Source organism: Acytostelium subglobosum (genome assembly GCF_000787575.1).
Source record: "Acytostelium subglobosum LB1 DNA, scaffold: scaffold42, whole genome shotgun sequence".
NCBI lineage: Eukaryota > Evosea > Eumycetozoa > Acytosteliales > Acytosteliaceae > Acytostelium > Acytostelium subglobosum.
Genome location: NW_012236491.1, coordinates 84,523 through 97,411, shown reverse-complemented (window position 1 = coordinate 97,411; position 12,889 = coordinate 84,523). Strand labels below are relative to the sequence as shown.

Here is a 12,889-nt window from a genome sequence, read left to right as displayed (position 1 = left end):
GCATCCTCATATCATTGTGCAGTCCACTCAGAAAGAGACTGCCTACTTCTCCGAGTAATCAATAAATGGAAACAWTCKTTTGCATCAGATCATGAATGAAAGTGTGTGAAGTGATTAATACTGTTTAGAGCGGGAACACATGTTGGGCATCACCCACACACATTGATCAAACCCACACTCACTTAGACACTGGGATAGGATACTTGTTGTTTTCCTGGAAACACCAGTATAGATCCTGCACTTACTGCAGCAGGCCTCTAGCATAAGAGTCAATGGAATGACAGGTTCAGATGTCATTCGATTAGTGTCCAATTCGAATAAATCAAGTAGTAATTACTTTAGTTAGTAGTACTACTCCTCACTTACCCGAACTCGTGCGTCAGACAAGGTAAGAGAGAGACTATAAGTTCGAAGAAGTGGACAAGTCCGGTGTTGTGTCATTCTGAATCAATCAATCATTCATTCATTCAAACAATCTAACTTATATTTATAAATAATTAATATCTATATTTGTATTTGTAATCAACATCAATAATATATTGTAAGTTGTACTATATTTGTTTGTATGTTTGTTGTTGTTCATCACTTCATGTTCCCTGGGTTGTCCAAGTCCAATTCCCCCAATTCCAAGTCCAGGCCAACCCAAGGCCAAGGACAAGGACATTACCTTATACAATATCCAATGTTTAATTTAAGGACCAATACCAAAATACAACCTCACAAACACAATAATCACAAATGCATTACTTAACTTGATTGTTTAGAATGTCAACCAACTTTGACACTTGTAGTCTGCCATCCACATCCATCCGCCAATCACTCAATCGATCAATCAAAAGAACCCAACACCTCAATGTCTTGTTATATCAAGTCATCTTCCACCTTCATTTAATAACATTCGTCAGATTGTTCCATGGTTGGACATGTCCAACAAGTCACATTAACAATTAACATCATTTTTATTGTTATTTATTTAACAATGTCCAAGGAACTTTCCAAACCCGATTACTATGTCCACAACCAATTGAATGATCGTCGTTGTTGTGAACCCCCTTCACTCACCCACACACACTCGACGGGGTTCCAATCACAACTATTTTGGAACTGATCACCCATATCCACGACATTGTTCGTCATTACGCACCAGGCCCAGGTGATCGCCCAACCGGCATTGTCATTAGTCGTGGGTTAACAAGATAATTTGTATTACCTCACAGCCTTGGATATCGATTGAAACCCCCACACCTGTGTACTCATAAGCGCACCATCTCCGTCAAAGATGATGAGTGATCGCTCACCTACCATCTTGGTTATTTAAAGAATCGTTATCAGACCCATCATATCCCTCTCTCACTCTCATCCACACTCTCTCTCTTTAGTATTAATTACAACAATACATTTGTTGTACAACAACAACACTTCGCCTTTGTAAGCATCTCTATCTAGACCCCACGCGTGTGGAGTCTATCACATTCACACACCCGCGGCTCTGATTGACAATCATCGGATGCCCCCAACACTCAACCCACCTCCCTCTCTCGTATTATGTGTATTGCAGAGTACGTCATCATTATTGCACCAGGCCAATGTAATTAATAACTGGCTATTCTACATTGTGTGTGTGTATGAATGATGATGACCAGTGACAGTATGTGTGTGTGCCTTTACCAACAGCCAAACCACGAATGACTCAGATGGCAAAGGCCATCACACCCACGCACGTCGACCTTCCCAACCAACAAACCAAGAGTATTTATAAATACTGACCACCTTTCATTCAATCAATCAATCAATCATATACTATATTCTTCGATCTTCCAACCAACACATATATACAGGTATTGAATTGTTAGATTAACTTAAGATATTTCAATCCGTATCAGTACGATTCGTTCGTCTTTCTCAACCCCAACCGACTCGACCTCGGGATACACCCCTCCCCAGGTAGGTACCAGTGTCAAAGTTTATTTTTGCACAAGGGTATGAGTGTGGACCTCTTTCGGCCCAGCCCTTGGACCAAGGGTCCCGACCCCACACACACGACCCAAAGGATCAGTCATCCTGTCACACTCATGACGATACTCAAATAACATACTAACGTCACGTAATGCTTGGCATTGATGTCTCCCTCCCTTTCCAGATCGTTCTCGACATTCTGTTTTAGAACTTGCAAAGCAATAACTGTTTAAACAGATATATACACACATAACAACATACATCAAACTATTGTTAGTTAGAACAGAGAATGGACGATACATCAACTCCAATCTCTGACAATAACAACAACAGTAATAATGATGTTGTGGATTCTACTCCCAGTCCAGTTGTAGACAACACAATATCATCATCAGACACTGCCCCACTTGTCTCTGATCACAACAACAACAACAACAACAATCACAATGACAATAACAACAACCACAACAACAACAACAATCACAATGAGGATATTGACATTGATACAACAAATATTGACTTGACGATGGCCGGACCAAACCCATCAATCCCAATGATGTCAATGGACTCGACTGGAGGCACGCCAGACGAACCCTCATCTGGCTCGTCAACTCCACCCATCGTCAGGAACAAGGACGGCATCGACCCCAAGGAGAAGAAGGAGGAGGGCGAGAACGTCGGCTTCTTCCAGCTGTTCCGCTTTGCCACCAAGCTCGACTATCTGCTCATGTTTGTTGGCACGATCGGCGCTATTGCCGCCGGTGTCGCCATGCCTGCCATCTCGATCGTCTTTGGTCAGGTGATGAACATCTTCACCTACCAAGAGCTGCAGAACCCCAACTTTAGCATCTACACCGAGATCTCCAAGGTCTCGCTCAACTTTGTCTACTTGGCCATCGGCATGTTCGTGGCCTGCTACCTCGAGGTCACTTGCTGGACCATCTCAGGTGAGCGCCAGTCAGTGCGCTGCCGCAAGCAATACCTCAAGGCCATTCTGAAACAGGAGATCGGTTGGTACGACGTCACCAAGTCCAGCGAGCTGGCCACACGTATCGCCTCAGACACTCAACTCTTCCAGGAGGCCATCGGAGAGAAGGTCGGTAACTTCCTTCACTTCACCTCCACCTTCATTTCTGGTTTCATCGTCGGTCTCGTCAATGGCTGGCAACTGGCCCTCGTCATTCTGGCCATCACACCTTTGTTGGCCGCAGCTGGAGGCTTCATGACCAAGATGATGACTGAGCTCACCAAGAAGGGCCAAGACTCCTACGCCAAGGCTGGTGCTGTCGCTGAGGAGAAGATCGGCTCGATCAGAACCGTCGTCACCTTCTCTGGTGAGGAGCGCGAGAACCAGGCCTACGCCAACAACCTCAAGGACGCTCTGGACATTGGTCGTCAGAAGGGTCTCATGAACGGACTTGGAATTGGTCTCGTCTTCTTTGTCCTCTTTGGATCCTACTCCCTTGCCTTCTGGTATGGTGCCAAGCTCATCACCGACCACGCCTACAACCCAATCCACTCGAGAGACTGGCAGGGAGCTGATGTGCTCACCGTCTTCTTTGCAGTCATCATGGTAAGTACACCAATGACTCAATCAACTCTGATCGTTCACTATCTAACACTCACTCAATCAATCAAACATACTATTAGGGTGCTATGGCTCTCGGACAAGCTGCTCCAAACCTTGCCAACTTTGCCAATGGTCGTGGTGCTGCATTCAAGATCTACAGCGTGATTGATCGCAAGTCAAAGATTGATCCATTCTCAACTGAGGGAGTGGAGCATGTTGCTGAGGGTGACATTGAGTACAGAGACGTCGACTTTGCCTATCCATCGCGTCCCGACGTGCAGATCTTCAACAAGTTCAGTCTGTCCATCAAGAAGGGCCAGACCGTGGCTCTGGTCGGAGACAGTGGTGGTGGCAAGTCCTCCGTCATTGCTCTGCTCGAGCGTTTCTACGACCCAATGGCCGGAGAGATCTACATGGACGGCGTCAACATCCGCGACATCAACATCAAGTGTCTCAGACAAAGCATTGGTCTCGTGTCCCAGGAGCCAACACTGTTTGGTGTGTCGATCGCTGATAACATTCGTTACGGCAATGAGAACGCGTCCATGGACGAGATCATCGAGGCCGCCAAGACCGCCAACGCACACGACTTCATCTCCACGCTGCCAGAGGGTTACGACACTCAGGTCGGTGAGAAGGGTGTCCAGATGTCTGGAGGCCAGAAGCAACGTATCGCCATCGCTCGTGCTATGATTAAGAACCCCAAGATCCTGTTGTTGGACGAGGCCACCAGTGCCCTCGACGCTGAGAATGAACATCTTGTGCAGCAGGCCATCGACAAACTGATGCAAGGCCGTACCACCATCGTCATTGCCCATCGTCTGACCACCGTCCAGCACGCCGACGTCATTGCCGTCGTGCGCGCCGGTAGCATCGTCGAGCAGGGCACTCATCTTGAGCTGCTTGCCCGCAACGGAGTCTACACCTCCCTGGTCAACCGTCAACAGAGCGGTGAGGCTGAGGACAGAAAGAAGATGATGAAGCGCAGCAACAAGGCTGTCAAGACCGTCGACACCTTGCAATCATCAGACAGCGCATCATCCAGCTCAGTCGGCGACGACAGCTCCGACGACGAGAAGGACAAGACCGACGCCAAGGACGAGAAGGACGACAAGACTGGAAAGAAGAAGAAGAAGAAAGCCGTCAAGTCCGAGGTTCCACTCACACGTATCATCAAGATGAACCAAGCCGAGTGGCCATTCTTCCTGTTGGGTACAGTTGGCGCTCTTGCCAACGGTGCCATCATGCCAGTGTTCTCAATTATCTTCTCTGAGATTCTCAGAGTGTTCAACTCTCCGGAGATGTACGACGACGCCATCAAGCTGTGCCTGTGGTTCCTGCTGCTGGCCGCCGTCGCCGGTATTGCCAACTTCTTCCAGATCGCCTCGTTCACCTACGTCGGTGAGGTGCTCACTTACCATCTCCGTTACTTCTCCTTCCGCTCGATCATCCGCCAGGACGTCGGTTGGTTCGACCTTCCCGAGAACACCACTGGTGTGCTCACTGCCAACCTTGCCACCGACGCCACACTCGTCCAGGGTATGACCAGTCAGCGTCTCGGTCTGCTAATCCAGAACATCGTCACAATGGTCACTGGTCTTGTGATTGCCTTCATCTCTGGCTGGAAGCTCACACTCGTGGTGCTCGCCACCGTGCCAATCATTGGTTTCTCAGGCAAGATGGAGATGGACTTCATGGCTGGATTCTCCAAGGACAGCAAGGAAGCCTACGCCAAGTCTGGACAGGTGGCCACCGAGGCCATCGGAGGTATCCGTACCATCAGCTCGTTCACTGCCGAGAAGAAGGTCTACGACAAGTACAAGTTTGCCCTTTCCGAGCCAATCAAGATTGCTCTCAAGAAGGCCAACACCACCGGTATCGTCTTTGGTTTCACCCAAGCTACCATGTTCCTCATCTGGGCACTTGGCTACTGGTACGGAGGCAAGCTCGTCGACGAGGGCGAGTGGTTGGCTCCACAAAAGGACATCGACAAGTTCTGCCAGCCACCCAACTACACCTTCAACGTCACGTTCGACCGTTGTGTCTACATCGAGAACAGCATCTACGGCTTTGGTCAGATGCAGCGTGTGTTCTTTGCCATCGTCATGTCAGCTATGGGCATTGGTAACGCCAGTGCTTTCGCCCCAGATATGGCCAAGGCCACCATGGCCACCAACGCCATCTTCAAGCTCATTGACCGCGTGTCCAAGATCGACCCATTCAAGAAGACCGGTCAGACCATCCAGGAGATCAAGGGAGACATTGAGTTCCGCAACGTCGGCTTTGCCTACCCATCGCGTCCCAACAAGCAGATCTTTAGCGACTTCTCGCTCACCATCCCCCACGGCAAGAAGGTTGCTCTGGTTGGTGACAGTGGTGGTGGCAAGTCCACCGTCATTGGTCTGCTCGAGCGTTTCTACGACCCACTCGAGGGCCAGATCCTGCTGGACGGCATCCCCATCACCGAGCTCAACCTCACCTGGATGCGTAGCAACTTTGGTCTGGTCGGCCAGGAGCCATTCCTGTTCTCTGGCTCGATCATCCAGAACATCCGCTACGGCAAGCCCGACGCCACCATCGAGGAGGTGATCAGCGCCGCCAAGGCTGCCAACGCCCACTCTTTCATCTCTGAGCTGCCCGACCAGTACGACACGCAGCTCGGCGACAAGTTCACACAGCTGTCCGGAGGCCAGAAGCAGCGTGTTGCCATCGCCCGTGCCATCATCCGTAACCCCAAGATCCTGTTGTTGGACGAGGCCACCAGTGCGCTCGACTCCAAGTCCGAGAAGATCGTGCAGGAGGCGCTGGACAATGTCATGAAGGGCAGAACCTCGATTGTCATCGCACATCGTCTCAGCACCATCATCGACTCTGACATCATTGCCGTTGTCAAGGGTGGACGTGTCGTTGAGATTGGCAGTCATCAGCAACTTTTGGAACTCAATGGTTTCTATTCACAACTCATTTCAAGACAACTCTAATCACTGTCATACATTCATTCATTCATTCATACATATATTCAATCAATCAACACAACGCAAGTTTGGCACAAAGTTCCTGGACAATGATACAAACATCATCGGTAGCAGATAGATGTTGTCATTCAATTGTACCATGGTACATTCAATGTGTCCAACAATTAATCATTCAAGTTTCGAAACCAATGGTTAATCATCATTCCAACTCCAACAACATAATGCGACAAACAATTCCCAACTCCAAAGTTAATAAAATACAATTATTTACTCACAATCATTTTATACACAGACGTTACAACTAATAATAAGAATAATTTATAACTAAACCAATAATGGTCTCGTCTTTGGACCTCCCACTCCTCATTCCCCCACATCGCTTAATTGATCGATTGATTAGATGCGCATCAGTTCGATCTTGTCCAACGTCTTCCTTTCCAGCCCACAGTTTTTTGACAAACATGGGGTCGTCAGGGGTAGTCTCTCCACCCCCTTTTGGTTCGTTCTTCCATCTGTGTGTCAGTCAAGGAAGGATAGGATGAAAGAGTGGTGATGCATCCTTCCATCCAATCAAACATCAATCAAACAATCAATTCAAACACAATTATTTGAATCTTATAAATACATACATACACACACAAACATACATACACATAAATATAAACATACACATACACATACTCATACACACCAAACAAATAATTAGTTGAATACAATCAATCAATCATATGACCACGACCAACAACAATTACAATTAAGTTAAGCAACGACATCCATTGCATCAACATTATATACATTTGTAGTAGTAGTTAGTAGTTAGTAGTAGTAGTACTAGAAATAATAACTAAAGTGTAGTAGTAGTCATGAGCAAGACTAATGGAAGCAGCATAAGAAGTGGAGGAGGAAGCAGCATTAGAGGAGGAAGTGTTGCTCAACAACAACAACAATCAGTGGACGATGCATATATTGCCGATCAAACACAACAGATGAGACTGTCGGAGGAGATTGATGAAGGTCTGATCGAATCGGAGGAGGCCACTGATATCGATGTAAAGGGCCTATCATTGCTCGAACAGATTGGTGCAGGTTCCTACGGTCTAGTCTACCGCGGCACATACTTCCGATCAGAGGTGGCCATCAAAAAGATACGACCAGGTGAACATCAACGCGAACTCGAGAAGTATCTAAAGAGAGAGATTGCTGTCCTTAAGTATGTCATATCAATCAATCGTTCGATCACATGATCACACAAGATCTAACTCTTTTGATCAATCAATCAAAGGAATATACAACATCCTAATATAGTACAATTCATTGGGGTGTATTATGAGAAGACTGATCATAATATGACATTCTTGACTAATCAGACTTGGATCGTGACAGAGTATGTGCCGGGTGGCAACCTACACGAGAAGATCAAAGATGTCTCCAAGCCATTCCCTCTATCACTTCGATTCAAATTGGCATTGGATATTGCATTGGCCAGTATGTTTATCATCTCCCTCCATCCATCCTTCCGTCCACTCACGACTAACTCGCTCAATCATATTAGTGGCATACCTTCATAGTCGAGATATACTATTCAGAGACTTAAAGTCAAAGAATATACTCATTGATGATACTAGCTCACCGATCAGAGGCAAGGTGTGTGACTTTGGCTTCGCCAGGATCGTCAAGAACAAGAACAGACACTTGTCCATCTGCGGAACCGATGACTTTATGGCACCCGTAAGTTTGGTTGGCCTGGCACATCCATCAATCAAACAATCAACCATTCTAACAAACATCCAACACTAGGAGGTGATACTTGGAATGGATTATGACGAGTCAGCTGACATCTTCTCATTTGGAGTCGTGCTGTTGGAGTTGGCAACAAGACGAAGGATCAGCAAGGAGATTGAAAGAGGACCACACAACGCATTCGAGATACACGAGGATATTGCACGCGACTTAATACCCGAGTCGATACCGGGACTGTTCACAGAGTTGATCATCGAGTGTATCAAATACAATCCAACCGATCGACCAAGCTTCCCGCACATCATCCACAGCCTAAAGCAACTTGTAGCACTATATCCAATCCCTCAGCCAATCGACAATCCAATGTCGCCACACTCGTCGCCCATCATCCCACGCAAGAACTCCAAGGCGGCCAATCTGCCGCCTGCCCTGGAGAACCTGCTGCGCAAGAGTTTGGACCTCAAGCCCATCTCGGCACCACCATCGTCTGCGTGTGTCGAGTCCACGTCGACCAGCAACAATGAGATGGACTCAAGGCCGCTCACATCGAGTGCGTCGGCATCCTCATCATCGTCCATCCATCACAGCATCAACAATCGACCGAATAACGAATGTAATATCACCAACCAACAAGAACATGAACATCAACAACAACAACAATGTAGCAATAGTAGTATTAGTGGCAACAATGTACAGGATCATCAATCGACGGCGCAGCAACAGCAAAAGACTCAATGTCCAGAGGACACCACCACGACAGAGGAGGTCAACGACGACCACATTGCCATTGGTGGCGACGATGAGCTGGAGCTCGACGACGAGGAGAAGGAGCGCAAGGTGCAGTATCTAAAGTCGCGCATGTTGGATGTGCTGGTGGAACTGCACGCTTACATGGACAATCAGTGTCGCGAGCTACTGGCCATCACCGAGGAGGACCAGATCACTGAGCTGTACGACGAGTGTCGCAAGGTGATCGAGGTGCGCAAGGTGCTGTGCGAGGTGGTTGTAGACGACGTGCCGCCCACCACGCCCAAGAAGAGCCAGCAGCCGACGAGCCGCGTTGGCATCTTCCTCAAGTCGATGGACAAGTCGCTCCAGGAGATATTCGTCGGTATCGAGTTGCTCAAAGTGCGAATCGAGCGTGAGGACACCCTACTCGGATCGATCTTCCTAGCCAGGGCTGTGTCCAAACTCAAGAGGATATACCAATCAAAGATGTTGGATTGATGGATTCAATCCTTTTACATTAAATATATACCTTATTATTTATGTTATCCATTGATTGCCATGTCTCGTGCATCGCATGATTGAGTGATATCTTGGACCATGTTGGACTTGACCATGTAGTGATGCGGACTAAACACCATCACTACTCCTTTGTTTGTCTGGTCGTGGCATGAATAGTCCGGCGGGCTTGTCGCCCATGACCTCCAACTCTCTGGTCTGTTGTACAGTTGCACAACAACCACAATAACACATACATAAACAGTCACCAATCATACTACCAGGTATATCATATCTATTACGTATATTGGCACGAGTTCTACATGCTGCAAATGGTAGGCAACAGAATGTAAACAGGCATTCTACATTACAACATCGCCAATGTATTATTATTAGTACAATAATTATAATCATGTCTCAATCTTATAACATACCAGATAGACCAAAGTCAGAATGTAGAGTTGCTCTTTGTCTAGCAACTTGACAAGGGCATAGTGTACAGGTTATGAGAGATATCTATATATTCATTGGTACATCCATTCCATTCATTCATTAATTAATAACCTGTTTGTTGTTTATGTCAACATAATTTCAATGCATACCAAAGGTACTGAGCAGCAGTCAAGCAACGAGTACTCCCAAAGTTTAGAATTGCTCATCCTCAAATCATTGTCCTATTGTAATCAATAATTAATCGATTCTATTTGTTGTGTATAAGTATATTCTCTCTCTATCTATCTCTATCTCTATCTCTATCTCTATCTAATGAATTATTGTAATACGTGTTAAAGAGTATTGTGTGTTGTGTTCACCCTTGAGCCTTCACGACTCTACAACCCCGAACAGTTGTTAGTTTGTTAGTTGTAGGGGGTAGTCCATTCTATGACTCGAGGACAAGACAACCACAACCTTGTCGATGACTTCGGGAATGGAGAGATATTCGTGTGGGTTCTAAACAAATATTAGTATTGCGCCACTCTTAGCCATCATGTCGACATGTTCCATTTCAATTTCATTACTCCCCAACAATGTTTATATACTTTGATAGATAGATAGATAGAGATATTAAGTTAATGATTTGGTTCATTGTTATTATGATCAAGACGGTCTTCACAATCAGATGGCATGTTTGATGTATTTCCAACATTCAGCGGAAGTTTCGATCCAGGATTGATCGGAAACATCTAAAATTTGGCGCCTCCAACATATTCATTGTTCAACTTCATTCATTGCACTTCAACAACATACATACAAACAAACAAACATACATACGTACATAGATAAGTCAACAAGAGAATAATAGGATGTCTATGGACAATAGAGTCAGTGGCAGTGGCAGCAACAACACCTCAACATCAACTTCAACATCAACAGCGGTACATAATCAACTTGGTGAACTGATTGTTGAAGCCTTACACAGACACTCATATACAACAGCGATATACTATGCTGACAAGTTATTGCAATTGTCATTGGTTGCACCTCCAAATGGTATGCTATAAAGTGCACTCATTCAATCAATCAATCAATCAAATGATACTAACCAAACAATGATAATGTAGTATACTCTGAGAACTTGTATATGTTGTGTAATTGTTTGTTTAGTGATGGACAGTACAAGAGATGTACATACTTGTTGCAACAGTTTATGAGACAAAAGACATCTGGTGTACAGCGCAAACATATCTATCTGGCGGCAAGGTCAAAGTTCAGATTGGGCGAAGGCGACTACGAGCAATGCATTCAAATACTTGGCGAGGATGATGAATCAATGTACAGGCAATACAATATCGTTGAGGATACACCAACTACCACGACCAACAACAATACAATACAGATGTCATCAATGATGTCAATGCTTCGTGGTAAGATCTACGAGGCCATGGACAATCAGAAGAAGTCAAAGTACTGGTATATCAAGTCATTGAAGCAAGATTATAAGAACTATGAGGTATGGTGATGTCCAAGGGCGAACATGCCAGACCATCGATCAATCACTGACCTCGTACATACCTAACAGGCATTCGAAGCATTGATCAATGGACATATACTTAACTATTCTGAAGAGTTGGAGCTCATTGCATTGTTGAACTTCTCTCGATCAGACAAATGGTTACAAGAGCTGTACCTAACATCTTTAAAGAAGGTATGGTATCCGAGGTCATGTGACCAATCGAGTGATGGATGGACATCATTGGCTGACCCTCCCTCCCTCATTCCACCTTGTTCCAATCACTCAATCAATCAATCCAAAGTATGAATCACCAAACAACAACAATAATAATAATAATAGTATCATTAGCCGATTCCTTAGGATGGATTGTGGCGATGAGACGTTGAGCCAGACACTGGCACAGAGCAATGATTGTAGATCATCACTGGCAGAGTACTACTTCTATCAGTATCACTACAGGGAGGCATACGACATCACCAACAGTATATTCAAGGAGGACAAGTATTATAACAATCAGACATGTCTGCTGGTGCACCTCTCCTCGATGTATGAGCTGGCCATGAAGAACGAGCTGTTCTACACGTGCCACCAGCTGATCGAGAATCACACGCAGCCCGCCATCGCATGGTATGGCATCGCGTGCTACTACCATCTGATACAAAACAGCGAGATGACACAGAAGGCCTTCAACAAGTCGACCACACTCGATCCCAAGCTCGGCGCCGCTTGGCTAGGCTTTGGCCACTACTTTGCCAGCAAGGGCGAGCATGACCAGGCCATGTCCGCGTATCGCACGGCCTCCCGCCTGCTCACCGGCCTTCACCTGCCCCTGCTTTGCATCGGCATGGAGTTGATTGGCGTGCACAACCTCAATCTGGCCGAGCAGTATCTTGCCCAAGCCAAGGACATTTGTCCGTACGACCCCCTGGTCTACAACGAGATGGGCGTCATCGCCTACAAGAACAACACGTTTGGCAATGCCATCCAGTTCTTCCTCAAGTCGCTGGAGATTGCCACAAAGAACTCGGCGCTCTCATCGCTCAGCAACAACAACAACAACATCAACAACAACTCGTCCTTGCTGTCATCGTCGTCATCGTCAATGTCAGCCATCGCCAGACGCCAGCAACAACCAAGATACACGGTGGCCATGGAGGCCACGCTGTTCAACCTGGCGCACAGCTATCGCAAGACCAGACAGTTTGACAAGGCCGTGCACTACTATCGCATCGCACAGACACTGTCACCAAACAACGCGTCCATATTCACTGCGCTGGGCTTCACACATCATCTACAGGGTCAGTTCGAAGAAGCCATCGATCTCTACCATCAGTCACTGTCGATACGCGATGACTCCTTCACCAACACGTTGCTCAACAAGGCATTGTCACTGTCGATACTGGGTCATGACTGATCAGTCCACTGACCATTATGTACTCTACTCTAAAGACACCAATATAGCGCTGGCGG

The 12,889-nt window shown here is 46.4% G+C and overlaps 4 protein-coding genes across 5 annotated transcripts; 3 read left to right on the top strand and 1 right to left on the bottom strand.

The window, feature by feature from the left end:
- Nucleotides 1–2,245: 2,245 nt before the first annotated feature.
- SAMD00019534_124330 (hypothetical protein) lies at nt 2,246–6,751 on the top strand (the record flags this gene model as incomplete). Of its 2 annotated transcripts, none has more annotated exons than XM_012892378.1 (2): nt 2,246–2,374; nt 6,698–6,751. In XM_012892378.1, coding segments are annotated over 2 exons (183 nt in total), but the record flags the coding sequence as incomplete, so codon positions are not given. The 2 variants fall into 2 exon arrangements, with proteins under 2 accessions (XP_012747832.1, XP_012747831.1); XM_012892377.1 differs by lacking the exon at nt 6,698–6,751 and adding an exon at nt 3,607–6,507 and having other exon boundaries at nt 2,369–3,529.
- A 613-nt stretch (nt 6,752–7,364) lies between these two features.
- Nucleotides 7,365–9,468, top strand: SAMD00019534_124320 (hypothetical protein; the record flags this gene model as incomplete). The annotated part of the gene is made up of 4 exons (XM_012892376.1): nt 7,365–7,711; nt 7,784–7,986; nt 8,054–8,229; nt 8,299–9,468. The coding sequence occupies 4 exons, from the start codon at nt 7,365–7,367 to the stop codon at nt 9,466–9,468; spliced, it is 1,896 nt and encodes a 631-aa protein (XP_012747830.1).
- Nucleotides 9,469–9,600: 132 nt separating this feature from the next.
- Nucleotides 9,601–10,124, bottom strand: SAMD00019534_124310 (hypothetical protein; the record flags this gene model as incomplete). Its single annotated transcript, XM_012892375.1, has 3 exons — nt 9,601–9,827; nt 9,900–9,981; nt 10,068–10,124. Coding segments are annotated over 3 exons (366 nt in total), but the record flags the coding sequence as incomplete, so codon positions are not given.
- Nucleotides 10,125–10,769: 645 nt separating this feature from the next.
- On the top strand, nt 10,770–12,833 carry SAMD00019534_124300 (hypothetical protein; the record flags this gene model as incomplete). Its single annotated transcript, XM_012892374.1, has 4 exons — nt 10,770–10,956; nt 11,028–11,416; nt 11,486–11,611; nt 11,721–12,833. The coding sequence occupies 4 exons, from the start codon at nt 10,770–10,772 to the stop codon at nt 12,831–12,833; spliced, it is 1,815 nt and encodes a 604-aa protein (XP_012747828.1).
- Between the last annotated feature and the right edge of the window lie 56 nt (nt 12,834–12,889).